The sequence below is a fragment of the Typha angustifolia genome, chromosome 6, assembly GCF_048772165.1.
Source record: "Typha angustifolia cultivar Huaian chromosome 6, ASM4877216v1, whole genome shotgun sequence".
In the NCBI taxonomy this organism is placed as follows: domain Eukaryota; kingdom Viridiplantae; phylum Streptophyta; class Magnoliopsida; order Poales; family Typhaceae; genus Typha; species Typha angustifolia.
Window position 1 is genome coordinate 10,248,755 of NC_133244.1, and position 23,257 is coordinate 10,272,011.

Below are 23,257 nucleotides of genomic sequence, written 5' to 3' on the forward strand. Positions count from 1 at the left end.
CCGGCCCCCGCCCCCGCCCCCGCCCCCAGGCCCCGTACTCCCGTAGTAAGTTGTAATAAAACCCCAGTAGAGTCGAGCCCGACATCTCCTCCTCCTCCTCTCCACCCTACAGCCGCTTCTTCCCACCCCCTCCACCGCACCGGCACACTCCCTCAATCCGGTAGAGTTCTCCTCTTCTCTCCTTAAGCCATTTGGATAGTTTTATTGTTGTTCCAGTAGGTAGTAGCATTTAATTTGAGTTCACGATCTCCAGTTCTCTCCTACCCTGCCCGGTTTCTTCGTCTGCGGGTCGTTCTCTTTTTCTTTATTTGTTTTCTCAAGGCTCCTGTTTTGTCCAGATTCTAACTGCCATCATCAAAGATTTTTTTTTTTTTCTTTTTTCGTGCGGTGATCAAGCTGAATATTGTTATTAATTCTCGTTAAACAACTAATATTAATTACTATGATGTCCAGGCAGCTCTTTCGCTCTATAGGGATATCGGGGGGGCATAGCACAATTCTTCTTGGAGGAGGGTTGGTTTGCCCATATCAATAGGTGCTGGAGCTGCTACAATTGCTTGAAATCCAAACTTTCGGCCATGGTAATCTATAGAGCCTCGATCCTGTCTATTCCGTTTCCATCCCTCCCAAAGCAAAGAATGGAATTGATCATCGTGTTCTTAATTGTTCTGAAGTGAAAGCCCCAGGGATTATTGAACGTAAATCAATGCACGAACCCATGCAAACAGGGTTAAAAGCGGTTGATAGCCTGGTTCCTAGGAAGGATAAATGGATACGCGGTATTCTATAATGAACATTGTAAGGTTAGAGTGGATTTAGTAGGCTACAGCAGATCGAAAAGTTGCTAATTTAGCTCAGTCAAGTTCTCGTAAGGGTAGCCCCCAGTTGTCATCATCGTGTGGACATAGGATAGCCATGTGTCCAGAGAGAAGAAGAAGTTGACATACATAAGTAAATCGTAGAGGAGAACCCAAGATACTCCCATAGGATTGCTTCTGCTGCTGATAAGAAAAGAAGACCGGTGCTTTAGGTTATTGAACTAAGGCCACTTACTCTTAAAAAAAATGAAATAGAATTGACTTCCCATAGATCTGTGAACAGTACGCACTAAGAGTATTAATCGGAAAATTTTGGCACTCATTGCGCACCGCACCATTTAGCTTCTTCGTAAATAATCTTTCTCATTGCTTGCTCTTCTGCAGATCATCACGGACCTCCAAAGGTTAACATGTAGAAGACCCACAGCCTTTTCTTATCTTTACCAATATTCAGGACAATTACATTAAAGCTGCAGATATTTCAATATATTCAGGACAGTTTTAATTGATCTTTAAGAACTTTCAAGAGGTGGCAATATTTTTTGAAAATGCAGTTGTGCGGTTCTTTATCTTTCCTTCTTTCCACTTTCCATTGCTATCTCTTGATATCTTGTATAAGGAACGTCTCTTCATGAGTTGCTCATGAAAAACGAAAGTGCAATTTTTATGTCCCACAGTTTGTACTTGCCAAGGTTTGCTAGGCTATGGAGGTTACAAGATTTTCAATGGAAAGAAGGAAATTTAAGGGAAAAAAAAGAAGAAGAGGTAATTATTAGGTCAACTTTCTTACTCATATTTTATGTGTTGCTATTGTTGGTTTATATTCTTGGTTATTCTTGCGCTTTTCCCCTTCGATGGACATGAGTTGGTTATATATAAGAATGCAACCTTCGGTTTCCATGTGAGATTGCAAATAAAGTAATACATATTAGCATATGTCGGCATGCCTCTTCTGTCTCTTATAGCTAGAGAAATTTTTGGATGTACCAACCTTTTTGAAAGAATAAATGGGTGCTAACCAGGTTCTTAACTTTAATAGACTGATATAAAAAAATGTCTGAGAAGAGAGATGATTAGATAAAGTGATGAGATCTTATATTGTTGGAGTTTTGCTAAGTAATATTCTATATCTACATGATATTTACAGTCCATGCAGAACTAAGATAGGTATTATCGGTGAATGTTCTGGCAAATGTCTTCTTTTGCAGTCCCACATGCCGAAATGTTGTCTCTGAAGGTAGATCCAAGATAGAAGATTAGTATCTTCCAGGGATATTATCAATATTTAGTTATACTTGGAAATTATTTTCTCTGGTATCTTCTTATTTCTTGATATACTTTTCCATTTTAGTCGGTCTCAGATTCTCTTTAATATCAATCCAGAGCTATTAGCAATATGCATTCTTTCCACCAAAGTTTTATTGACGTAACTTATTTCTTGTTTTATCTCAAGTTCCTGTATTCTTTTCTTATACATGATAACAAAATTCTAGTAGTGTAAGTTTGAGGGAGAAGCAATTTTACTCAGAAGGTAGACTTCTATTCACATTACTGACAAACCTGACATGATATCTGTAACATTTATCTTCTATTATCTTGTTAAATCTGTCTGACTTGAAATTATTCAGGTTACTGACAAACCTGACATGCCCCTCCCTCAGCTTTTGCAGTACGAGGGCGCTTATTACCACAGCCACACTGAGGGCTAGCAATAGCAGCAGCACCACCACTACCGCACTGTAATGGCTTCTCCTGTTGTTGTTGTTGTTGTTGCCATTGATTTCGATCTGCACTCCATGCAAACAAACAGATCGAGCTTTTGCCTAATTTAATGAATTTTAATCTGATATCCTCCTTTATTACTTGGCTTGAGAGATAGTTACGACTCCCTTGCATCCATGGTAACACAGGAGCGTTGCTTGTTTCAGAGTGAGAAAGAGAGGAGCGGGGAATCTATCCCTTGAGAATGGGGGAGGTCAAAGAAGAGAAAAAGTGGAGATAGTGGTGTATGCATGCACCGGGATATATTCTTCTTCTTTCTTTTACTTTCATACGTAATATATTGATCAAGAAGAAAAGGCGGATGTAATGTGAGGTGATTGCTGTAATATTTCGACTCTTTAACGCTCGTGAAGGCAGTAATATTATACCTTTAATTTCGTTCTTCTTGTTCCACAGCTAAGTTACATTAACTCATTTAATACATCAATTCTTGTTGAGTTTTCTGATGTGACAAATTATGTTACGTATATGTAGCTAAAATCAATTTAGTGAATACCCCAGAATGATATCAAGTTCTTTCGTCTTTCTTATCTGGAGGTCGAGAAAGTGAGCCTTCCCCTTTCTAAGCGGATCTCACACCCTACCAACAAATGACTGGATTTTCCACAGATCACTAGTATCAATAATAGATCGCAACAAATGACTGGATTTTCAAGAGATCACTAGTATCATTATTAGATCAAAACATGCCACCAACAAATTTTGAATGATGTGGCATCCATTTATATTATTATCAAACTCTAGACCGAATTTCCGTGTATTGTGCACTAGCTTTTGCTGAAAAGAAGTAAAAGGATTTTTTTTTTTAAAAAAAAAATAGCAGTCAAATTTCCATGTGCATATCAATGGATAATCCATTCTCTCTTGGTCTGGTCATAAGGCAGTGATGAACAGCTTCTGTTGCGAAAATCTTGAGCCAACAGTTTCTTCATCAACTCTTTCAACCTTTGGGCACCTGGACCTGGGTGGAACACAGAATCATTACCCCTAGAGGCGCACAGATCTTCCCCACTGTCTGATTTCCCAACACACCAAGCTCCAGGGGTGAACTGGCCATCAGACCGGCCTAAGAGTTCGTGATCAATCTTATCCAAGACTTTGTCATCCGTTGGAAATTTCCTAGCAAAGGGCGCACCACTTTTGATCATCTTGTCAAAGTCTTTGGTGGAGAGGGGGTGGGGGTGCTGCTTTGGAGGGTTGTCCCAGGAGATGTAATGAAGATCATGGCCTACTGCTGTGCTGCGGAACTCATCAGAGTTGCAGATGACTGTATGGAAATAGCCTTCAGGCGACGAGATAAAGTTGGCATAGTACATCAGGATCGATCGGGGAAGATTCTCCCATCCCCAAATGCAATACTCAAGGAAGGAACGAGTCAGCATCACCCAAGCAGAACCTGGCATAAAAAACAGTGGTCCTGAGTGAAGTAACAGTATAAATAATAAAAAGAATAACAGAACTGAAACAACATCTATTACACAGATCAATCAAATTCTATAAAGTATAAACATGTGCTGCTGAAATGTGCTGAAATCCCTTCTATGGGTAGTCTGAGTGAAGAAACGTGATGGTTCAGTTCAGCATGAACTTACACAAGTATCTATTTCATTGGTTTAACTTCATATCTTACTCTAAGATGCCATACTTGATGCTCACTAGCATTGGAAGAAACAACACTATAGTGCAGCCAGGAATCCAATAATCTCATCTAAACAGATAACGAAGGTATCACAGTGCATATACACACACAGAGCATTCTACATTATGTGTATTGAAAAAATATATTTCAAGCTTATTTAAACATATAGGAATGTATAAAAGCTAAAAAAAGGTAAAGGACGCCACAAACCTTTAAGATAATAAGGAATAATACAAAAGTTTTTAGTATGTTGTTACACCACCGGAGATAGGTACAAGTGTAATTAGTAATGAAACGATGGATAATCAAGATAAAAAATGTAAATATAATGGTTAGTCATCATTTCATAGTGGTAATTGGTAAGTACGCTACATGCATTAGCTTATCTGGAAGTTCAATATAATTGTTTTCTATTAATGCCCCGTATTAGTTATTTATTACTTTCTTCAGAATAGTAAATTGTTTCCTGTTTAATGTATAACTTTCAAAATTTGAAGGATCATTTGGTATAGTTAACATGGAAGCACATGGGGCCTTATATGCATCCCTCAGATCTTATGCTCCAAGTATACTAATGACTTGTATCTACAACAACCTTTTAGGATGTTCACCCAAAGGTTATTATAATATTATCTGATAAAATCATAAAATAACATTATCAGTCATCAGAACAAGTATGAATAAGACTAACAGAACAATTAGTTGACTATGAGCTTTGCAAGCATCAAACTTAGCAAAACAATTAGAACTTTTTAGCTATAAACGCACAAATAGGATAGAATAAAGTTCTACTAATTGCTGGAAAAGAAAAAGAGATACAAGACAAAGTTCCGGTATATGGAATCCAAAGTAATTTACCAGTATACAATTTGAAAGATGTTGGCAGTTGCCGCCGTTCGGAAGTCACAAGAAGATTAGATTTTTTGGATAAATAAAGGCCTGGATCTACAATAATTGGCTTTGCCCTCTGAGTCCTGTATTATTAGTTCATATGAAACTGGACTTAAAACTGCATGCAGCAATATTAGGAAAGAAAAAACGGATTAAAAAGAATGTTAATTCAACTTACACTTTCCAACCAGCTATCTGCATGTGCTCTATAAAATTGAGATTTCTTGGCAAAGAAGTAAATACATGAAGTATATCTGCATGGAGAACCTCAACTAATTTAAGTCACAAAAAAAGGATGTTGCCCTACAGCAATGAATAGATTTTCTAATTTCTACATGCACTGGTTTAATACAAAACATTAATACATATTTATAATTATGACTAGTAACATAAACAGATAAATAAAGAAAATGTCTGATCAATTTGCACCTTTCCACTACAGAGGCTGTAAACAGACATCTGTTTACTTTTGTGAAACATACTCAACGTTTACATGACAGATGAGCAATGAAATCAGTTTTAAAGAATGTCTTCTGCTAAACTTGTTTCCTTGTTTCTTCTAAAGGGATTGCTAAACATATTATTGCTCTCTAACTATGAGTGTTTGCTATTCAATCAGCCAGGATGGTATGATTTCCATCCAATAAATGTTAAATCATCAAAGACTTTTCCCAGCAATGAAACAAACATATGCATGAGCATAATTCTGGTCATCCTTGTGGATATATTTCCATCAAGACTTCTGCCAATACTACCTTGCATGAGGATTTTGATATTTTCATCCAAAATTTAAAGATTTTGATTTACACCCTCCTACTAAAGGTGCAATAATAGTGAAATATATAAAATTTTATGAAATTAATCACACTTTAGAGACTTAATGAGAAATGGTTGAGGATATAATCATATAAACACATTATTTATAGATTGTACAGTGGATAAAAGTTACTATAGCAGGGAAAGAACAAGAAGAGAGAAAATATTAGCATGCTTTTTAATACTAACCATCTTGTGTCATAAGAGGATAATCTGAGGCACTGAGATTTATGAACCAATCCCATTTCAAGTTCTCTTTCAAGAGAATGGCAATGGCATGGAGGGTACAAGCAATCATTGTTGGACCTTTGTATGTCACTAAGTTGGCTTTGGCAATCAATCGTACATTGTCAACCTCTGAAAACATGGGATCACTCTTGATATACATTGCTAAATCTATCCTTTCCCTGGGAGGAGCCTCCAGATCCAAATGCAGAATATATTCGTTCCTGGGATGATATATAGCCTGCAAAGTTCTCCTCATCCTCTGGCTATCACCCTTTGTACCAGTGATCAAATAAGCAATTCGGGGTGCCTCGGGTTCCATTAGGTGGGGATGTTCGTCCAGGGCCTTCTTGACATCTGACTCCACAAAGTAGCCATCAGGATCATCCAAGTTGGCAAAAGTAATAACATCTAGGAAGAGTGAATCGCCATGGTACTGAGACGAAAAGAGCCCAAAAATGGTGGCCAAGAAAAGGGTGAAGGAAACCAGCAAGCTTGCGAAGAAGGGAAGAAGCCACCTTCTATCGCTGAAAGCCCTTGCAGGCCCGGAGTAGATACCCCCATTTTTCCTCATAACTAAATCAGCTCCAGATATATCTCCAAACCTTCACCTTCTCGAAAGAAGCATCCTTAATTCTCTGATACGACCGAGAGCATTAGCAGAGGACGAATCAATGCAACCTCCGTATATGGACAGCTGTGGATCTTTCTAAAGAGGGTGCAGATCCTTACTGAATCAAGTCAATATTATTGGATTCTCAGTGAAATCAATTCCACCGACGAGCAACTGTGCGGCGAAAAGAGAAAAGGAGATCTTTTCTTTTCCGAATTAATAGGGGCCAGAAAGATTCAAATTTTCTTATTCCAAATGATACAAATCTCAACTTTTGTTTTTTTTTTTTTAATTCACGGAATTTGAACGTGGCTGATCTTCGCAAAGAACCAAACCGTGATCCAGAAAAAGAAAAGAACGAAAAGAAGGATCTATAATTTCCCAGATTAAAGATAAAAATTTGGGGGACGGGTTGCTCCCACTGGGAGGGCTACCATCTAATCAAGAGAAAGAAAGAAAATGAAAAAAGAAAGGCAGCTCTGCAACAAGAGGATCCTCCTCCAGGAGAGAAAGGGAAAAGAAGCTACAGAGAAGAACCTATTGAAAGAGGAAGAAACTGAATTGAAGTTGGACGCTTACTCGAGGAGAAGGTTAGTGGAATACAAATATTCTCGAGGAATCTCCTGAGCTCGGTTGTAGAGCGAGCGAGCGAGCGAGAGAGAGAGAGAGAGAAGAGGGGAAGGAGTTGTTCTGTCAGTAAGGCAAACAACCAATAAAAACCCTGTATAAGATTACAAAAAGAGACTCAGATCTCTTAGAAAGAGACTGGAAGAAGAAGGCTAGAGAAACCCTCCTCATCGAGATCGGTGAGGGTCTTCCATGGGGGAGGTCAGGAGGAGGGTTTGATTAGGTACCTTCGATATGGCGGAGGAGACGGTAACTGACTTCGACAGCGATGACTAACTTCCAGATAGAGAAGTCGAAGACGGCGGAGCACGGCGTGGAGGCGGGTTCGGTGGCGATACCTCACCGATTGCCGGGTATTGATGGCAAGGGTGCGGTCCTGCGGAGACGATTGGGAAATCCTCTGTTTAATGATGAGGTTTTGGCTTGATGAAGGCTTGTTACTTGTAATTATACTTCTTCTCTAGGCTTGTTCATGGAGCAAGCAATGTTTCTAATTATTAAAAAAAAGGAAAAAAGAATAAAAAAACAAAACAAAAAATAGAGGTAGAGGAGGAGGAGGAGGAGAAGCCGGCTAGGAGAAACCGGAGAAAGTTTTTTTTTTTTTTTTTTTTGTCTCTCATTCTAATCCAGTTTTGCAATATTTAATTATATGTAAAAAAAGTTCCACAAAGAGAATAAGCTCTACTAATAGTTTTCTTCTCTAGCTCTTTTTTCTCATAAAATTAAAATAGAGTAATTAGCTTTGACGATGACAAAAAGTTCCGCATATATCAAAGTTGAAATACTATATAACGGTACCCGAAGAAATTTCATTACCTACTCGTTAATATAGCATCACAAATTACTTGAATATAGTTTTATATTAAGAAATGCTTTGTCAAAAAAAAAAAAAATGCTATGTCAAACAAAATTTCTGAATCGTCTATGATGTCACTATTTTTTTTTTTACTATATATTTTCAGTCACCCGTTAATATTTCAATAATGTCTTCTTTTTTTCTTATTGAGGAATAATGTCTTTACATCATCCTATTGAATAGGCTCTGCCTCTGCTGCATGATTTAATCGTCTACCTTCAAGTCGGAATGACAAAAAGGAAAAAAAGAAGAATAATTAATGCAAATAGCGTTTGCTTGAAGTTAATTGAGGAGTGCAGCAAGAAGCAATGCACAAAAGGAAAGACGCCACGATACAAAACTAGGAATAAATAATGTAATTCAAGGTTGCATCAGACTAACAAACAGTTCGATTTTCGAAGCAGCCATACAAGGCACAAAAACCCCGCATAAATCTGCCTACATTTTCAATTAATTAGGATTTATGTCGTTTGAGGTGAAATATATATATCCGAAGCAAGGCTTGGGAAGTCGAGTGAGTTTGTTGGGTGGACCGTGGGTGCTCCAAGTTTTCGCGGCGAGCAGTTGTTAGCAGTACCAAATTGGATCCCTCCCACCGCTCCAATTTCCCAATCGTCACTAGCCCACTAGGAGGGTAATGTAACAAATTTGCATATAACACTTGGTAATATCTACGCAAATTCTTTGAGATTCACAACTTATATATAACTTTACCATTGGCAAATGCACCGTCCCTCCTTTCTTCTGTTAAATAGTTCAACAAACACAAATGAAATTAGTTGAGCAACGAGAAATCTAAACAAATCTCAGGAAATTTTCTTTGCTAGATTTCAAACCAAATGATGAACCAGTACAGAAACCAGAAACGCGATGAGCAACATCTATCTCACGCTTTAGCAACTATAAAATGATTTATTTGCTTACGTGATAACCCACTTAGAACATATGATACAATCACACAACTGCTCCCGGTGGTTCCTGACCTGCTATATTTGTTTAATTGTACCCTCAAAATGGAAGTCCACAACAGAAGAAAGTGCATTCAGCATAAGATGAAATCATATTTATCCCACGATTGCAGTCCTCCAATTCAAGCTTTTATTGAGTCCATTAAACACCTCCTTTATCATGGAATTAGTAGTATCTTGCCAATATGACTGCTGCTTTCCATCAGCCTGTGAGCCTCAGCTGCTTCTGACAAGGGAAAGGCCTTGTAAACCACAGGCTTCACCTTACCTTCTCCAATGGCAGGCCACACATGCTTCTCCACTTCCCTCACAATCATGGCCTTATTCTCAGGGTTCCTGCCCCGCAGTCCAGCAGCTGCATAAAATGGTTTCAGTCAGACCAGATCGACAATAAAAACAAGAATGAGATCTGCTAGTAAATGCAAACAATTACCAAATAGCAAAGCCCCAACTAAGCTGTAATCTTGTAATGAGAAAGGTTCTTCGAATTTATTTACTTGTGAGTAATCATTGATGAATTGGCAACATAACAGAGGAAACATCCAAAATTTGACCTGTTTTGAGTTTGTTACTTTCTAATAGTACAGGTACTCTAATTCAATAAAATTTACCAAAGTTATGAGCTAAACATCCGGATCAGATAAATTATGTCCAGTTACAAGGAGTAAACTAGCTATAGAGCAAAATCATGGCAAGTGAACCCAAAGGTGTGAAACATAAACAACCCTAAGAATCATGTGGCAAATCTGAAGTTGAGAAGCTTAACTATTCAAGCTTCAGTTAGTGCGGACAGAAATAACCAAGTTCTACTTCTTCTTACATGGAACAGCAGGGTGATTTAACTGATTTGAACTCGAATGCAGACAAGAATAATAAGCAAATTTCTGCAATAAAACTCCTAAGAAGCAATCAAGTTTTCAGAAAAGAAATATGTGAGATCTGTGAAAGCTAGCAGAAAAAAGAATTGAAATATGTTACTATATTACCTTGGACAGTCAAGCGCCTTGCAAGCAAACATGAGAGATTCACTTCAGTAACTGTGCCTCCCTGAAAACCGATGATGAAAAGCCTCCCATCAGTAGCTAAGCTGTCAAGATTTCGTTGAAGGTATGACCCGCCAACATTGTCCAGTATAACATCAACACCTGTATCAAAAGTCCGAACAATTTTCTTATTTCAGAAGTCTTATAATGTGAATATGCCTAGAACATGATGAATGCAAGAGAGTATACCCTTTCCTCCTGTTTCTTCTTTCACCCTTGCAACAAAATCTTCGGTCTTATAATTTATGCAGACATCAGCACCAAAATTCTTGCAGGCAGTCAGCTTTTCTTCACTTCCTGAAATTTCAAGAAAGCTCAAAATAGCAGATGAATTGTGAAATCAATTATCCATCGCGCATGAAAAGTCTGTCTAGTTATATCAAAACACTCAGACCTGCAGTGACAAATACCCTAATCCCAAGGTGCTTGGCAATCTGGATGGCAAAAGTGCCGATTCCACTAGATCCCCCATGAATCTGAAAATATTAAGATCTGACATGAGCAATCAAGATCTGATAGGGCCACCTGTATCCATCCTAAAACTTGCATTAAGAATGTATATTGCTTTGAGCTGAAAAATAAAACTTCTAAACAAAATGGTTCCTACAGTAACAATATATCTTTTTTACTTTTCTTTTTCTATCGGTCCTACAGTAGCAATCTTACCAAAGGAGATGCATTGTGGCCTTGTAAATCTGATTTTAGTCACGCACCAATTTCTATATGCCAAATTGACCTCAGTGATAGCTATCTAGTTGCATATTAGCATGTCTTACAACCATTTAGTTTACCCAGGAGTTACAAGCGTGTGAGTGAGTTCTTCTCATACAGTACTTTCGTCTGACGTACTCATAACTGATTTAAATCTGGCAATTAAGCTTTGAATGGGAAAATTAAATCATGTTCCCAAGTAGAAGTGTAACACTTCATTTAATCAAAAAAAAAAAAAAAAAAAAAAGGAAAGGAAAAGGAAACAAACTGAAGAAGAATATTTTAAATAGCAGACAACCGGAAGAGCATTAGAATTTCGGAATTTCAAAGGAGTTACCAGGAAAGATTCACCAGTGACCAATCGGCTGGTCATGAAGACGGTGGACCAGACGGTGCACGCCACTTCGGGGAAGCTCGTTGCATCCCGCAAAGAGACACCTTGAGGAACGGGAAGCACCTGACCTGCAGGTACTGCCACTTTCTCTGCATACCCTCCTCCGCTTAGAAGAGCGCACACCTAAAATTACCCATCAATAGACACACTCACTTTCTAAATTTTTATAAAGACGGGATAAATAGGTCACTAAGTCCCAATTTTAAAATTCTTTTTTTTTTCCTTCTTGTTTTCTTTCCTGTGCTTATGATCCACAAAGAACGAAACAACTTAAGAAGACGAAGAAGTCAAAGAAAAGAAATGATAATAAAGGGGGGACAAAAAAAAAACAGGGGCCTAGACTTACTTGGTCGCCGACCTTCCAGCGGCTAGGATCAACGGAACGACCGACGGCGAGGATGGTGCCGGAGCACTCGAGGCCAGGGTAGGGGCTGGCGCCCTTGGGCGGTGGGTAAGAGCCCTTCCTCTGGACGGTATCGGCGCGGTTGAGGGCGGTGGCCTCCACCTTGATGAGGACTTCGTCATCGCCCACCGCCGGATCTTCCACCTCCCTGACCTTAAGCACTTCCGGCCCGCCGGGATTTGTGACCACCACCGCCTTCATCTCTGATGTGTGATGGATGATCGACGAATGGACTCAAAAGCAGCACTCGGCTCCTACTAGTAGTCCAGTACTAGATTGACATTAGCCATTAGACCTTTTCCCACTCCAACTCTTCCAAGAAATTAGAGCCTGCCTACCAATATTTAACAAATAAAGCCCACGGGGCTAACAATTGCAAACAAGAAGCCCACATGTCAGATAATTGGAGACATGGACAGAGGCCGCACCCGCCTCTGTACATATATTGGGGCAGACCAAAGCCCACGGGTTATTAATTCAAAATCACAGCCTAACAAAGCTGTCTGCCATACAGTTCGAAAATCCTAAGCATCCAGACATAATTTCCTAGCAAAAATAGAAGAACAAAAAATAAAAATAAAAAGAATACCACTGACGGCCTCAATTCTTCCCCACCAAATGTTGCAAAAGAAGATAATCAAGCAATAAATTTTCGGAGAGGTTGCATGGATAAGGACCTAACCAAGCACAATGTAGAGTCAGAAGCCAGCCCCAAAATTCAACGGTTGCCAAACAAGATTCCATTTGCCTACCGCTTGAAGTTTGACCTTCATCTGTATTCTGCCTAACTTGAAAGCTGGCAACTGCAGTGGATGTCAACCAGAATAACAAGCTAAAATCTACACTTGAGCATTATAAGTATGCAAGACTAACAGCCCAGTTAACTCACATCAACCAACTGATCTCATTGTCTTGGATCATTTACCTGCTCAAGTGACAATGCTGTCCAGCTTTAGCAGATGGATGGCAATTCTCTTGCTGCTCTTTGTGTTCCTTGCAACAGAAATGGAAGGAGTCTTAGGCCAGAGCACACTCACTTGTTCAAACCGTTGGAGCCCATGCTACCGCAAGGCGATCAAATGCCCCAAGGAGTGCCCGCTTGCAAAACCATCAAACCCAAATGCCAAAGCTTGTTATCTTGACTGCTACTCTCCCAAATGCGAAGCTGTTTGCCGCGGTAAGAATCCAATTTCAGCAGTACCTACTTACTAACCTAGCCATTATTGTAGCCAAGCCACATTCCGCACAAACAACAGTTGTATCTCTAAGATGACATTAAAACTTACTCTGACTGCACATTAGCTCTTCAGATCTCTTCCTGTCTACTTCATGGCATACTTAAATAAACCTTTCTCTATTGATAAGAATGTACCAACATTCCACTACCTCAAAATTGAATTCTCAAAGAACATTGTCCTTTTGAAAATTACTATTGAGTACTGACTTTTCTCAAACAACAGTATTTCTGTTCCATTGCTAAGAAGGTGAAAAAATGCAACATCTAAATATTTTTCTTTCAGTCTCTTAATGCTGAGAGTGGAGATGAATCTAACAGCAAGAGCAACTACTCCATTGCAGGTCGTAAGCCGAGTTGTCATGGCCTAGGATCTGGCTGCTATGACCCTCGCTTCATCGGTGGTGACGGCATTGTGTTCTACTTCCATGGCAAAAAAGATGAGCACTTCACTCTAGTCTCTGATACCAACCTCCAAATAAATGCTCACTTCATCGGCCACAGGCCAGCTGGAAGAACTCGCGACTTCACATGGATCCAGGCGCTGGGCTTCATGTTTGATTCTCACACACTCACTGTTGAGGCAGCTCCATCAAGAGCATGGGATGATGCCATTGACCATCTACAGCTCTCATACGATAGTGAAGCCTTAATTCTCCCAGAGGGCCACCTTTCTGAGTGGAAGTCACCAGATGAAAAGCTTGTATTGGAGAGGACAGGAAGTAAAAACAGCATCATGATCACATTGGAGGGAAGGGCAGAGGTGTCAGTGAATGTGGTTCCAATCACCAAGGAAGATGATAAGATCCACAACTATCAGTTACCGTCAAACGATTCCTTCGCACATTTGGAGGTGCAGTTCAAGTTCTTTGCCCTTTCAGCACAAGTGGAGGGAGTGTTGGGCCGAACATACCGTCCTGGATTTGTGAATACAGCAAAGCCTGGGGTGGCGATGCCTATAGTTGGTGGAGAAGACAAGTATCGAACCTCATCACTTGTATCTCCTGATTGCCGGCTTTGTTTATTTTCTCCCAAGGAAGATAACTAGAAGTAGCACAATATATGCTCAAGCTACAAGTGATCAAGCTGAAGTAAATCTAAAATAGTGAAGATCCTTGACAGCAGTTAATTTCAAGTTATGGTTATGATATCAAAATAAAAAAAGATATTGAATCTACTTCATCATCATTATCATCGTTTGCACCTTACTCATTGTCTTTGTCATCATCATTGATTGTCGTTATCAACGCTCCTGTTTGTTTCCCCCATATGGGGGTGGTAAATAGAACAGAACTGAAAATCGAGAGAATTCCACAGGCATTCATATAAAATATTACAATTGGCACCTGTCACTTAACAGTAAAACAAGCTGATGGAAAATAGATAGAAATAATTATAAATTATCTATCTAAAAGCAACAACCATAAATGTTTGTGAAACGAAACATGATAGAGCAGGTTGCTTACGCTTGATATAGAAAAGCTTGCCTGCACTTGACATCTGAGTAAGAAGGCTCGACCACACGCAATATCCAAGTGAGCAATTGTGGTAACTATTTTTGATGATTAAAAGTTCAAGGAACACTCTTTGGAAGGACAAATAGCTTAACTATATAATATGATTCTGTCTATGAGAGTATAACGAGAAAACAAAAATGATCATGAACTTCTCCATAGTAGATAGTAAAGCCAACTTTTGGTTCTCAGTTATACCGCGACTTGTTTAGATATCTACTCAGACAACTAATTGTTGTCTGCCATTAAAGTTCACATTTCATTGAAATAATGCATCCATATACAATCTGCCCTGTTAATGAGATCTACCAGACACATATATATGCACATAAAATTGCCAATCCATTACTATTTTGAAATATAGGAAAGAGATTGATGATCCTAAAATGGTCCACATAATTCTTTCTTTTTATGAAAAATAGAACAAAAACATGTATTTGAGCAGGAATAGTTGGAAGATAATCTTATTGCTTACTAAATAAGTGTATACACAGGTATATCAACCTGGTATGAGCAAATCATATCGGAAGGGCAGACCATGACGACGGAGACTTTCCATCAAATATATTCACATTTTTCTTTCTTTCTTGTAACCCCATAATCTATCACGCATATTCTTATTTGGTTCAGAACCTCATACTCACAAGAAGTTCGTAATCTAGCACAGTCAAGGATTATATTTTCCGAAGAGCTCTTAGACGGTACAAATTAATGCAGAACGTTTATCCACTTTTTCAGCTGCAACAGAAGACATAGCTTACGTATTACATGAAACAAAGTGGAAGAAGTATCGGTGAGTCCCTTGGCCGCCTTGTCTAGAGAGAGTTTGGGGGAAGACCAAATTGACGCCACCGTCCGGCAGCAGAAAAGTCGACACGAACGATCCTGTGGCCTGTGGGTGGAATTTGGTATTTGAAATTTGGAAAGCAGAAAGACCCGAGAGGAGAGGAGAGGAGAGAGGAGAGGAGAGAGCGGAGGACTGTGGGTTAATGAAATAGACAGCCCAGGCGCTCAGCCCCGTCAGTGATTGATGGATTTATAAATAATAACCCAACCTCTAGGCCCGGCCCAATTTGGGGGCCGACTGTGATGCGGGTTAATGTGCAGTCTCTGACCATTGGTTCGTAAGATCAAAAAACAATCAATCTCTCTGCACCCGCACTCCTCGTGCCCTTTCGAACTAACCCAATCGATCCGTCTTTAAATTATTCACCATTTTCTCAACCACGTCCACTGCCTCAATCCTCATAGGTCCATAGCAATATCTATTATGCTTTATGCGGTCGTGTTGTTCATTTTGTATCTGAACTAAATTATTATATTAACATCTTCTCCCACCCAAACGGGAGCCCTACCTCGCAATCCGCCGTCTCCATGGCAGCTAAGCATCTGACCCCCTCCCGCCTACTCCGCCGCCTCAGCCTCCTGTCCGCCCGACACCTCTCCACAGTCTCGGCCACAGCGGAGCTGACGGAGGAGGACGGCGGTGCGATCTCGATGAAGGGGGTAAAGATATCGGGGCGGCCGCTCTACCTGGACATGCAGGCGACGACTCCCGTGGACCCTCGCGTGCTCGACTCCATGCTCCCCTTCTACCTCTCACGCTTTGGCAACCCCCACTCCCGCACCCACCTCTACGGTTGGGAGTCCGACGCTGCTGTCGAGACCGCTCGCGCCCAGGTCGCCGCTCTAGTCGGTGCCAACCCCAAGGAGATCTTCTTCACCTCCGGCGCCACCGAGTCCAACAACATCTCCGTCAAGGGCCTGATGCACTTCTACAGGGACAAGAAGCGCCACGTCATCACCACGCAGACGGAGCACAAGTGCGTCCTTGATTCGTGCCGTTACCTGCAGCAGGAAGGGTTTGAAGTCACCTACCTTCCCGTCCGGCCCGACGGCCTCGTCGACCTCGACCGCCTCGCCGCCGCCATCCGTCCCGACACCGGCCTCGTCTCTGTCATGGCAGTCAACAACGAGATTGGCGTCGTCCAGCCCCTGGAGGACATCGGTCGCATCTGTAAAGAGAAGGGCGTCCCCTTTCACACCGACGCGGCCCAGGCCCTTGGCAAAATCCCCATCGACGTCGAACGCATGGGCATCGCCCTCATGTCCCTGAGCGGCCACAAGATTTACGGACCCAAGGGCGTCGGTGCCCTCTACCTCCGCCGCCGCCCTCGCGTCCGGGTCGAGCCCCAGATGAGCGGCGGCGGACAGGAGCGAGGAATCCGGAGCGGCACTGTTCCCACTCCGTTAGCTGTGGGCATGGGCGCTGCATGCGAGATCGCTGCTGCGGAGATGGACTACGACACGCGCCGCGTTGCCGCCCTACAGGAGAGGCTCCTCAATGGCATCTGCTCCCGGCTCGACGGTGTAGTCATCAACGGCAGCGTGGAACACCGGTATCCGGGGAATCTCAATCTCTCTTTTGCGTACGTCGAGGGAGAGAGCCTGCTGATGGGGCTCAAGGAGGTTGCTGTGTCGAGCGGGAGCGCGTGCACCAGTGCCAGCCTCGAGCCATCCTACGTGCTGCGGGCACTAGGCGTGGACGAGGACATGGCCCACACCTCCATCCGCTTCGGGATTGGCAGGTTCACAACTGAGGCTGAGATCGACCGTGCAGTGGAGCTCACTGTGCGGCAGGTGGAGAAGCTCAGGGAGATGAGCCCCCTCTATGAGATGGCCAAGGAAGGCATTGATATCAAGAAAATCCAGTGGGCGCAACACTGAGATGAAGACGTTCTATACAGGGGATCTCTTGCCTATAGCAAGCAGTAAGTATTATACTGTTTATTGCAGGGATTTGATAAATAACAGGCCACCACACCAAAAAAGAAAGATAAATGGGAGTAGAAGACTACAGTGCGGGGAACTTAGAGCGAATAATACGCTTTCAAAGTCTGCTCTCTTTTTCTTCATATCCAGGTTGTGGATTTTTCTCTTCTGTCTGTCCTGTTCTTTTAGCGCTGAGGTTTTTCATTAGACATAGAACATGGCCGACTGGGATAATATCTTGGTATGCTAAAGGTCATTCTTCTCTTGGTGTCCAAGCTTTGTGAGTTGAAGTTTCTTTTGGTCCCCTCCTTGCTTCTTCTTCAATAGATTGTAAGTATCCAAAGTGTATCCCTTCTTTTAAAGAGGTAATTAGGTAGATATCTTAGATATCTTATAGTTTAATTTATCTTGGGAATTGGCTTTGAATGGAATTGCTGATTTATCTTTATGATTTTTGGTACACACTAGCATATATGGATTTGGTTCATGAGGCATCCTTGATATTAGCTCTCATTATCTTATATTTGTTATACATTTGTGGGACGCTTCACTTTATTTTATTTTATATGTATATGAGTTCAGTGGAGTCAAATATCTCCAAGCTAATCAGAGTTATGATATCTCTGGCATGCTTTGCTACTTAATCGGCAGCATGTTTCGTGATATCGTAATGCTTCTTTCTTTGTTGTGATTTGCTGCATAAGTTTTTTCTTTATTGAAGTTGGTGCTTGTCGTATTTAGGACAGGTCACTCAGTTGGACATTTGGTTAATTTCCCAGAGTGAGATATCTTCTACATTGTCCATACAGTTCTTTTGGCTCACTTCAAGTATTCATTTTATTGATCCTTCGTTAAAAATTTGTTTGAAGTTCTCTTTTGGAATTTTGTAGAGCGTGTGTTTATGCATGTTTATTCTTTTCTTCTGCAATCTTTCTGCTGAATCAGTGACATGTATGCTGCAAGTCAAGTATTTTTTACAAGGCTTTGATAGTGTCTTTAAACTGTGCAGGCAGTTTTTACATCTATTTTCCTTAACATTAGGAAGACTCCAATTGTGCGAATTTCTCCGAGTGTTGTTGAAGTCGTACAAGTTCTGTATTGATGATTATAGGACAGGTTTGTATGAGACCTGAGGATGTAACTTAGAATGGGCTGTCAGAAACATCGTAGCTTGCTCTTCACAAGAACGAATTGATGTAGGATTTCTAAGTCACTCTTACATTACATGGCGGAAAGATATTTGCTTTTGGTTGGAGCTATTGGACGTTGCATGCTCTAAATGAGCAAAATCAACTCATGATTGGTGCTGTACTAATCTTTAATATTGTAAGAAAGCAATTCCTATTTAGTTTGGTAGAGTATTCTTATAAATATTGCATTACATCATTCTGGACAACTGAATGCAGAGATGCAGCTTGAAATAATTTTATTAAAACTAGAGTGTAGGGTTGTCTGACAGTTATCGCATCGAGTCTGAGGAGAAACTCTTTTTTAAGGGACATAATTAGATAGGTTAGAAGCATGATAAGTTAAAGCATTTTCCCTATCTGCAATTTGGGAGTACTTCTTTTAAGTTCCTTATTTTTTGGTTAAAGAATTATCCTATGTTACGGGCACAGCAATAGCATCTTGATTGGTAAATACAGTGGGGGCATTCTCCGTATAAAAAATTTAATGGGGGTTGCTTCTACCAGTGCAGAGATGCTCATCTCATCGTCACTTCTTCGTTTCCTTTCTCGGAAGAATATGATTGTAAATTTGCAATTATTGTATATGTAATATCTACGTGGCAGTTCCTCACCCGTCAGAATGGAAGTGCCTCTCAAGGTACATACATATATGGATATGAATACCTGAACCGAGTATCGATTGCAATCTCGACCGACCGCACCCACCGACTGAGGGAGGGAATCAAATGAGGTAAAAAAGGGATACGAGGTCAAACCAGATATGCTTAATGCAAATCATTTATAAAAATGCAAAATATAAAAGGGGGAGAGGTAGGCGTCTGCGTCGGACAGAGAGAAGAATACGATGGTGGTGTGGCGAGACTCTTCCAAGTAGCCAGGAGATCTAAGATTAGAGAGAGAAGGAAGGGAACGAAGCATCCATCCATCCATCCAGTCGACAAACATCCACCATCTTACAGTACCGTCTACTTTAATCGGATGGCTGCCCTCATTCTTCCTACTCTTCTTATAGTCTCCCCTCGCAGTCGCACCCATCACTCCCATTCTCAATCCAAGATTGGACCAAATTTGCGCATTCCATTCCCAACCACCTTCCAACACCAGCATCGAGGCCGACGTTTTCTTTCTTTAGCTTCTGCATACCCTTTGTCCTTCTCCTTCCACCCTCACCCTCCTCTCGACTTCTCCCTAATCGGTTGTCCGCCGGCCTCTCCTCTTGTTGGGATGGGGGAGGACGACAAGTACGCCAAGGAGATGGATGTGGCGGTGAGAGTGGTGCAGATGGCCTGCTCCCTCTGCCAGAGGGTCCAGGACGGCCTCCTCCAGAGGAACCACGACCAGATCAAATCCAAGGACGACGACTCCCCCGTCACCGCTGCTGGTACACCCTCCTTTCCTCTCTTTTGAGGGTTTCATGTTCCTTTTCCTTTTTCTTTTTCTTTTTTTTTGTTTTTCTTTATCCAACTTGAAGCTTGTGCTATTGGCTGTCTCGTTCTGCTTTATTTATTTTCATTTATCGTGTAATTTAATGGTTCCTTTTATCTCTTTCTTTAAAAACCAAAGTGAAAGCGAAAAAAAGAAATGCGTTTTTTTTTTTAAATATACTGTAGAGTGTAGATATTTTGTTACACGCATCCTCCGTTATGTTATGTTATCCAATTGATTCGCTAGAGTAACTACCTCCCTCGGAAAGAGGCAAAAGCCCACGTTTGTTTGCTTGTCGTTCCAAGCCTCCTTCACCTCTTCTTGTTCCTCTTCTTTTCGCCACTACCCTTGATCATGCTTTGCTAAGACCCGATGACCATGGATAGCATTTGATCATGCTTTTCACCACACCTCTTAACATCCAATATACACTGTAAACACTTGGATTTGATAACTTGGAGTAGATTGAGGCGAATGAGAGAAAATGCTCCATATAGCCAATCCCAAATAATTTGAGCTTGAAAGGCTTGATCATTATTGTTGTACAATTAGTTAAGGCAGTAATTTCCTCTTCTGAGGAACGTCGGCAGGTAAGTTGATCAGAAGTACACTTGCAAGTTACTTTAGTTGATATCTAGATGGCTCCTGCAAGTACAGTTTAGTTAGTATCAGGGACGTCTTAACTAGGTATAAGTAGTTGATAGCAGACAAGTTCTCCTAGTTAGATTAAGTTATTCTGATGTACAACTATATTATATGTGAAATATTCTACATTTTGCAAGGGGTAACTGTTTATGTACCTCAAGTAATGCTTAGGAAATAGCAGATTACTATCTCTTAAACATGTTTTCCTTCTTTTTATATCTATATATGTTGATTGATATTGACTCAATTTACACTTCATTTCCTATGTTCAATCTGCTGATCTTGCTAATCTGTGAAAATTTTGGCGTGTAACTGTTTGATGTTGTCATGTAGTCTTGGTGAATGCTTGAATCATTGCAACTTGCTCTCTCTCTCTCTCTCTCTCTCTCTCTGTTTACTAACAGAAATAAAATAGTATAACATTCTCTGCAGAGAATGATAGTGTTTTCATCTACAAGTATTATCCATTATACCTCTGTTGCTCCATTTCATGCTCCTCCAATGCAGTTACACAAATAGCAGATTAGTCTCGAAACTGCATTCTGCAGAAACTTCCAAACAAAAATGAGATACCACTCCATAACAATGCTAATGTCTACTTTGCTTCCTCCTAGCTAATTGGGGATTTCTATGCTCTGGCTGTAATCGCTCTCTTTATCCTTTTTGTTATTTCCTACCTGTGCTGACCTCAGCAGAACCAGAGCGTTCTAGCAGTGTACAAGACACTCTTTCTTTTCCTTTATATTTAAAAAAAAAAAGATTCTCCTATTTCTGTCGACCCATATTACCCATAATCATGTTTCACTTCTTCTATCTTTTCTCTTTTGAAACTTGAAATAAATTTGTAATGTAAACAACATTTCCTACATGTAGTAGCTTTTAATGATTAATTTGTGAACAGATTGGGGTGTGCAAGCAACTGTAAGTTGGGTCCTTTCTGAGTGCTTTGGCAGTCAAAGCATATCAATTGTTGCTGAAGAAGATGATCAGACACTATCCAGTAAGGACTTCACTGCCTTGCTGGAATATGTTGTTAGTATTGTGAATAGTTGCCTAGTAGAAGCTCCCAAATACGGTTTGAGAGGTCCTGAAAAAGAACTTGGAACTGAAGAAGTTCTTGAAGCTATACGCAAATGCAACTCTCCCGGTGGTCCGAAGGGAAAATTTTGGGTCCTTGACCCTGTTGATGGTACTCTAGGTTTTGTACGTGGTGACCAATATGCTATTGCTCTTGCCTTGGTAGAAGATGGAGAAGTTGTACTAGGGGCACTTGGATGCCCGAATTATCCAATGAAAAGGGAATGGCTAAACTATCACCAACGCTATTATAGGCTGATGTCTAAGTTGTCTCCTCCCTTACCTGGTTCCTGGCATAAAGGTTGTGTTATTTTTGCTCAAAAAGGTAGTGGCCAAGCTTGGATGCAACCGTTAGTTCATGACTTTGGACAACTTGATCAGCAAAACTTTGCTAGGGTAATTGGAGTATCATCTATCAGTGATCCTGCTTGTGCAACTTTTTGTGAACCAGTTGAGAAGGCCAACTCAAGCCATTCATTTACTGCAGGATTGGCTCACAGCGTAGGAGTGAGGTAAATAGCCTTCAGTTCTTGTCTTCTATCTGTTGCCACATGAATCAAGTCCTTTAATTTGAACAGCAGTACACGTGTTACTTCTGGTATAATCTCTTAATTTGGCCATGTTTCAGTAAGTGATAATTTGTATCTGATACGATGAATTGATGAGAAATAGTCCAGATTATATTAAACCAGGAAAGATAAATATGCTATTGGAAAAGTGTTTGTTCATTCACCTTTGTCCGTAAATATGTGATGTTTTCTCAAGAACCTTTTACTTTCTTCTCCATTTGCAGAAAGCAGCCATTACGCGTTTACAGCATGGTGAAATATGCTGCTATAGCACGGGGAGATGCAGAAATCTTTATGAAATTCGCAAGGGCTGGGTACAAAGAAAAGATATGGGATCATGCTGCTGGGGTGGTCATTATACAAGAAGCTGGTGGAGTGGTCACAGATGCTGGGGGCCGCCCACTGGACTTCTCCAAAGGTATATATTTAGAAGGTCTAGATCGAGGCATAATAGCTTGTTCTGGAGCATTATTGCATGAAAAGATCATCCAAGCAGTTGATGCAAGTTGGGATTCGTCTAATCTGTGACAAATAACTGATGTTAACTTTGATTTGGAATCACCTATTCTGGTGAACAGCAGTGAGGGTGACGAAGAAGAATAGAACTTGCTTTTGCATCCAATTTGCAGATTCTCTCCAGAGAAACAGATAAGAGCACAAGTGACTATATTTTCCTTTGCCTTAAGCTACGTGAGAGTTTTACATATTCCTCCCTTCTGCGATTTTACAATTACAATTAGGTATAATATATATATTTGTACCACTGCATGACGACTGTAGAAAGTTGCATGCCATCAATAAAGACTGAAAAATAATGTTGAAGGGAAGCTACATCCAATCTACAGTTGGATATACATACATATATATGTATGGTGTTACTCATCTCGATTTCTGCTTCAATCACTTTGAATGGTTATGTAGAGAAATACGACAACACGTCACACTATGATCCTTCTCAGGTCGTCATTTTATATGACTAGTATAAATATGCTTGCTTGTCACCGTGTAAAAAAACACGGTTGGGCAGGAAGAAGTCTGGCTTTCC

The 23,257-nt window shown here is 40.7% G+C and overlaps 5 protein-coding genes and 1 long non-coding RNA gene across 13 annotated transcripts; 4 read left to right on the forward strand and 2 right to left on the reverse strand.

The window, feature by feature from the left end:
- Nucleotides 1-19: 19 nt before the first annotated feature.
- On the forward strand, nucleotides 20-2,981 carry LOC140761224 (uncharacterized). 5 transcript variants are annotated; one of them, XR_012104558.1, is made up of 3 exons: nucleotides 20-160; nucleotides 454-1,583; nucleotides 2,447-2,981. It is a non-coding gene; the product is annotated as an uncharacterized lncRNA (long non-coding RNA). The 5 variants fall into 5 exon arrangements; XR_012104559.1 differs by having other exon boundaries at nucleotides 2,480-2,981; XR_012104560.1 differs by having other exon boundaries at nucleotides 454-1,374; nucleotides 1,496-2,981.
- A 270-nt stretch (nucleotides 2,982-3,251) lies between these two features.
- On the reverse strand, nucleotides 3,252-7,899 carry LOC140761044 (beta-glucuronosyltransferase GlcAT14A). Of its 3 annotated transcripts, none has more exons than XM_073098219.1 (5): nucleotides 7,639-7,899; nucleotides 6,136-6,902; nucleotides 5,309-5,384; nucleotides 5,098-5,213; nucleotides 3,252-3,996 (listed from the first exon to the last, which is right to left on the reverse strand). In XM_073098219.1, exons 2-5 carry the CDS (start codon nucleotides 6,743-6,745, stop codon nucleotides 3,443-3,445), a joined length of 1,356 nt encoding a protein of 451 aa, XP_072954320.1. In that variant the 5' UTR covers nucleotides 6,746-6,902; nucleotides 7,639-7,899; the 3' UTR covers nucleotides 3,252-3,442. The 3 variants fall into 3 exon arrangements, with proteins under 3 accessions (XP_072954320.1, XP_072954319.1, XP_072954321.1); XM_073098218.1 differs by having other exon boundaries at nucleotides 6,136-7,505; XM_073098220.1 differs by having other exon boundaries at nucleotides 6,136-6,528; nucleotides 7,639-7,898.
- Nucleotides 7,900-9,073: 1,174 nt separating this feature from the next.
- LOC140760959 (uncharacterized) lies at nucleotides 9,074-12,127 on the reverse strand. 2 transcript variants are annotated; one of them, XM_073098078.1, is made up of 6 exons: nucleotides 11,730-12,127; nucleotides 11,327-11,506; nucleotides 10,673-10,754; nucleotides 10,468-10,575; nucleotides 10,222-10,380; nucleotides 9,074-9,590 (listed from the first exon to the last, which is right to left on the reverse strand). In XM_073098078.1, exons 1-6 carry the CDS (start codon nucleotides 11,985-11,987, stop codon nucleotides 9,394-9,396), a joined length of 984 nt encoding a protein of 327 aa, XP_072954179.1. In that variant the 5' UTR covers nucleotides 11,988-12,127; the 3' UTR covers nucleotides 9,074-9,393. The 2 variants fall into 2 exon arrangements, with proteins under 2 accessions (XP_072954179.1, XP_072954180.1); XM_073098079.1 differs by lacking the exon at nucleotides 11,327-11,506.
- A 197-nt stretch (nucleotides 12,128-12,324) lies between these two features.
- On the forward strand, nucleotides 12,325-14,211 carry LOC140760960 (uncharacterized). Its single transcript, XM_073098080.1, has 2 exons — nucleotides 12,325-12,963; nucleotides 13,365-14,211. The coding sequence occupies exons 1-2, from the start codon at nucleotides 12,726-12,728 to the stop codon at nucleotides 14,066-14,068; spliced, it is 942 nt and encodes a 313-aa protein (XP_072954181.1). The 5' UTR covers nucleotides 12,325-12,725; the 3' UTR covers nucleotides 14,069-14,211.
- Nucleotides 14,212-15,759: 1,548 nt separating this feature from the next.
- On the forward strand, nucleotides 15,760-18,618 carry LOC140760958 (cysteine desulfurase, mitochondrial-like). The gene has a single exon (XM_073098077.1). It carries the CDS (start codon nucleotides 15,909-15,911, stop codon nucleotides 17,259-17,261), a length of 1,353 nt encoding a protein of 450 aa, XP_072954178.1. The 5' UTR covers nucleotides 15,760-15,908; the 3' UTR covers nucleotides 17,262-18,618.
- A 616-nt stretch (nucleotides 18,619-19,234) lies between these two features.
- Nucleotides 19,235-23,043, forward strand: LOC140760957 (3',5'-bisphosphate nucleotidase AHL). Its single transcript, XM_073098074.1, has 3 exons — nucleotides 19,235-19,877; nucleotides 21,468-22,155; nucleotides 22,437-23,043. Exons 1-3 carry the CDS (start codon nucleotides 19,283-19,285, stop codon nucleotides 22,738-22,740), a joined length of 1,587 nt encoding a protein of 528 aa, XP_072954175.1. The 5' UTR covers nucleotides 19,235-19,282; the 3' UTR covers nucleotides 22,741-23,043.
- The last annotated feature ends 214 nt before the right edge of the window (nucleotides 23,044-23,257 follow it).

Bases quoted from the DNA above. Each gene is read 5' to 3' on its own strand.
- LOC140760959 (XM_073098078.1), bottom strand. From the start codon at position 11,987: ATGAAGGCGGTGGTGGTCACAAATCCCGGCGGGCCGGAAGTGCTTAAG. The intron at 10,576-10,672 runs GTCTGAGTGTTT...TTGAAATTTCAG, and splicing joins TAGGGTATTTGTCACTGCAG to GAAGTGAAGAAAAGCTGACT. The intron at 10,381-10,467 runs GTATACTCTCTT...CTTTTGATACAG, and splicing joins AGAAGAAACAGGAGGAAAGG to GTGTTGATGTTATACTGGAC.
- LOC140760957 (XM_073098074.1), top strand. From the start codon at position 19,283: ATGCAAAATATAAAAGGGGGAGAGGTAGGCGTCTGCGTCGGACAGAGA. The intron at 19,878-21,467 runs GTACACCCTCCT...ATTTGTGAACAG, and splicing joins CTCCCCCGTCACCGCTGCTG to ATTGGGGTGTGCAAGCAACT. The intron at 22,156-22,436 runs GTAAATAGCCTT...CTCCATTTGCAG, and splicing joins GCTCACAGCGTAGGAGTGAG to AAAGCAGCCATTACGCGTTT.
- LOC140760960 (XM_073098080.1), top strand. From the start codon at position 12,726: ATGCTGTCCAGCTTTAGCAGATGGATGGCAATTCTCTTGCTGCTCTTT. The intron at 12,964-13,364 runs GTAAGAATCCAA...ACTCCATTGCAG, and splicing joins ATGCGAAGCTGTTTGCCGCG to GTCGTAAGCCGAGTTGTCAT.
- LOC140760958 (XM_073098077.1), top strand. From the start codon at position 15,909: ATGGCAGCTAAGCATCTGACCCCCTCCCGCCTACTCCGCCGCCTCAGC.
- LOC140761044 (XM_073098219.1), bottom strand. From the start codon at position 6,745: ATGAGGAAAAATGGGGGTATCTACTCCGGGCCTGCAAGGGCTTTCAGC. The intron at 5,385-6,135 runs GTTAGTATTAAA...TTCTCCATGCAG, and splicing joins TCCTCTTATGACACAAGATG to ATATACTTCATGTATTTACT. The intron at 5,214-5,308 runs GTAAGTTGAATT...CTAATAATACAG, and splicing joins CAGATAGCTGGTTGGAAAGT to GACTCAGAGGGCAAAGCCAA.